The following is a 1,439-nucleotide window of genomic DNA, read 5'->3' on the forward strand; positions in this document are numbered from 1 at the left end:
GAGAGAGAGAGAGAGAGAGAGAGAGAGAGAGAGAGAGAGAGAGAGAGGAGAGAGAGAGAGAGAGAGTGAGAGAAGCCATGCAGAGAGTGAGGCAGCCCAGCGACGATGCTTGATGAACTGAACCGCTGACCACCAGAAAAGGCTTTCTTCCACTCTGACCGAGTCCCAGAGACATCAAGGAATCCGACAGGAAAAGTCCCGAGGGAAGACATTCGACTAATCGTCCCAACTGACGTGGAGAGCTCAAGAGCTAAAAAAAAATAGATAGAAAAGAGTTAAGAGACGAGGAGAAAGAGGGGGAGTTCCACAGATGAGAGTTAAAGCCGAGAGGCAGAACATAGATGCTCAGAGTGACCAGATAGAGAAAAGTGAGACGAGTGACAGGATCGCAACAGGTGTGTCTGCGGGGACTGCTCAAAGAAAGGGCGACACGCCAGGGTCACCCCTGGAACAAAGAGCTGACGCCAGCAGAAAACAGGGAGGTACAGACAGAAGTTAGAGGGACATAGCTAAAAGAGAGATTTAAAAAAGAAAAAGGATGGCCAACTCAGGTCTCCAGTTGTTGGGTTACTTCCTGGCATTGGGTGGCTGGATCGGCATCATCTCCACCACCGCCTTGCCCCAGTGGAAGCAGTCGTCGTATGCCGGCGACGCCATCATCACCGCCGTGGGTCTGTACGAGGGTCTGTGGATGAGCTGCGCCTCGCAGAGCACAGGACAGGTGCAGTGCAAGATCTTTGACTCCATGCTCTCGCTGGACAGTAAGTATCATGTTTGATTGTGGCTTGACCGAAAAAAACCTGACTAACTTTCACCGACTTTCTCCCATCTAGACGGTTTTTCGTAAAGCTTCCTCCCTGAGGCTCATATTGTTTTTGAGTATCATCATACATACAATCTTAGTGTGTTGATGGGGCACTGAGGAGTGACTTTCGCTAGATGATGGAAAAGCACGGTTAAAATGCAATTGTCTGCTCGCAAGGCATCACCAAGAACAGTGTGTTTTAATCGTACTTCACACTGCATTCTCACATTGCTTTCTTTAACAAATCGCATTTCAATAAGGCAGCTCTGTGTGACTTTCTTTCCATCAGCCAGGATGACAAAATATAAAGATCCAGTGAGAACCCCCTCAGTTTGTGGAGGATAAAAAAAGAAAAAAACTAAATCCACGGCGTTGTATTTCTGATATATCACAACAGCTGTTCCAGCTATTAATCAACAGCAGAAAAACAGAAGGAAAAAAAGTCCCTGAACCCTCGCCGCCTGGATCGGGACACTAACAATTCAGAAGCTGTAAATCTTGCGAAGTCATCATCAAGTTCAATTAAAAACTCCAAAGCGTTATTTGTGAGGGAGTGGGAGGGAGGGGGGGGGGGGGGGGGGGGGGGGGGGGGGGGGGGAAAAAATAAGAGAAAAAAAAGAACTAGCGTTCTCTT

At 48.0% G+C, this 1,439-nt stretch overlaps 1 protein-coding gene across 2 annotated transcripts in view; it reads left to right on the forward strand.

Moving 5' to 3' along the window:
* Positions 1–6: 6 nt before the first annotated feature.
* The window catches only part of cldn19 (claudin 19), a 13,166-nt gene continuing 11,733 nt past the window's right edge, over positions 7–1,439 (forward strand). For both annotated transcript variants that reach the window (XM_031875936.1, XM_031875935.1), the window contains exon 1: positions 7–761. In XM_031875936.1, coding sequence (XP_031731796.1) covers positions 539–761 — 223 coding nt within the window. In that variant the 5' untranslated portion in view covers positions 7–538. The remainder of the gene's footprint in view (positions 762–1,439) is intronic.

The sequence above is a fragment of the Anarrhichthys ocellatus genome, unplaced genomic scaffold (assembly GCF_004355925.1).
Source record: "Anarrhichthys ocellatus isolate YVR2014 unplaced genomic scaffold, GSC_Weel_1.0 scaffold100, whole genome shotgun sequence".
NCBI lineage: Eukaryota > Metazoa > Chordata > Actinopteri > Perciformes > Anarhichadidae > Anarrhichthys > Anarrhichthys ocellatus.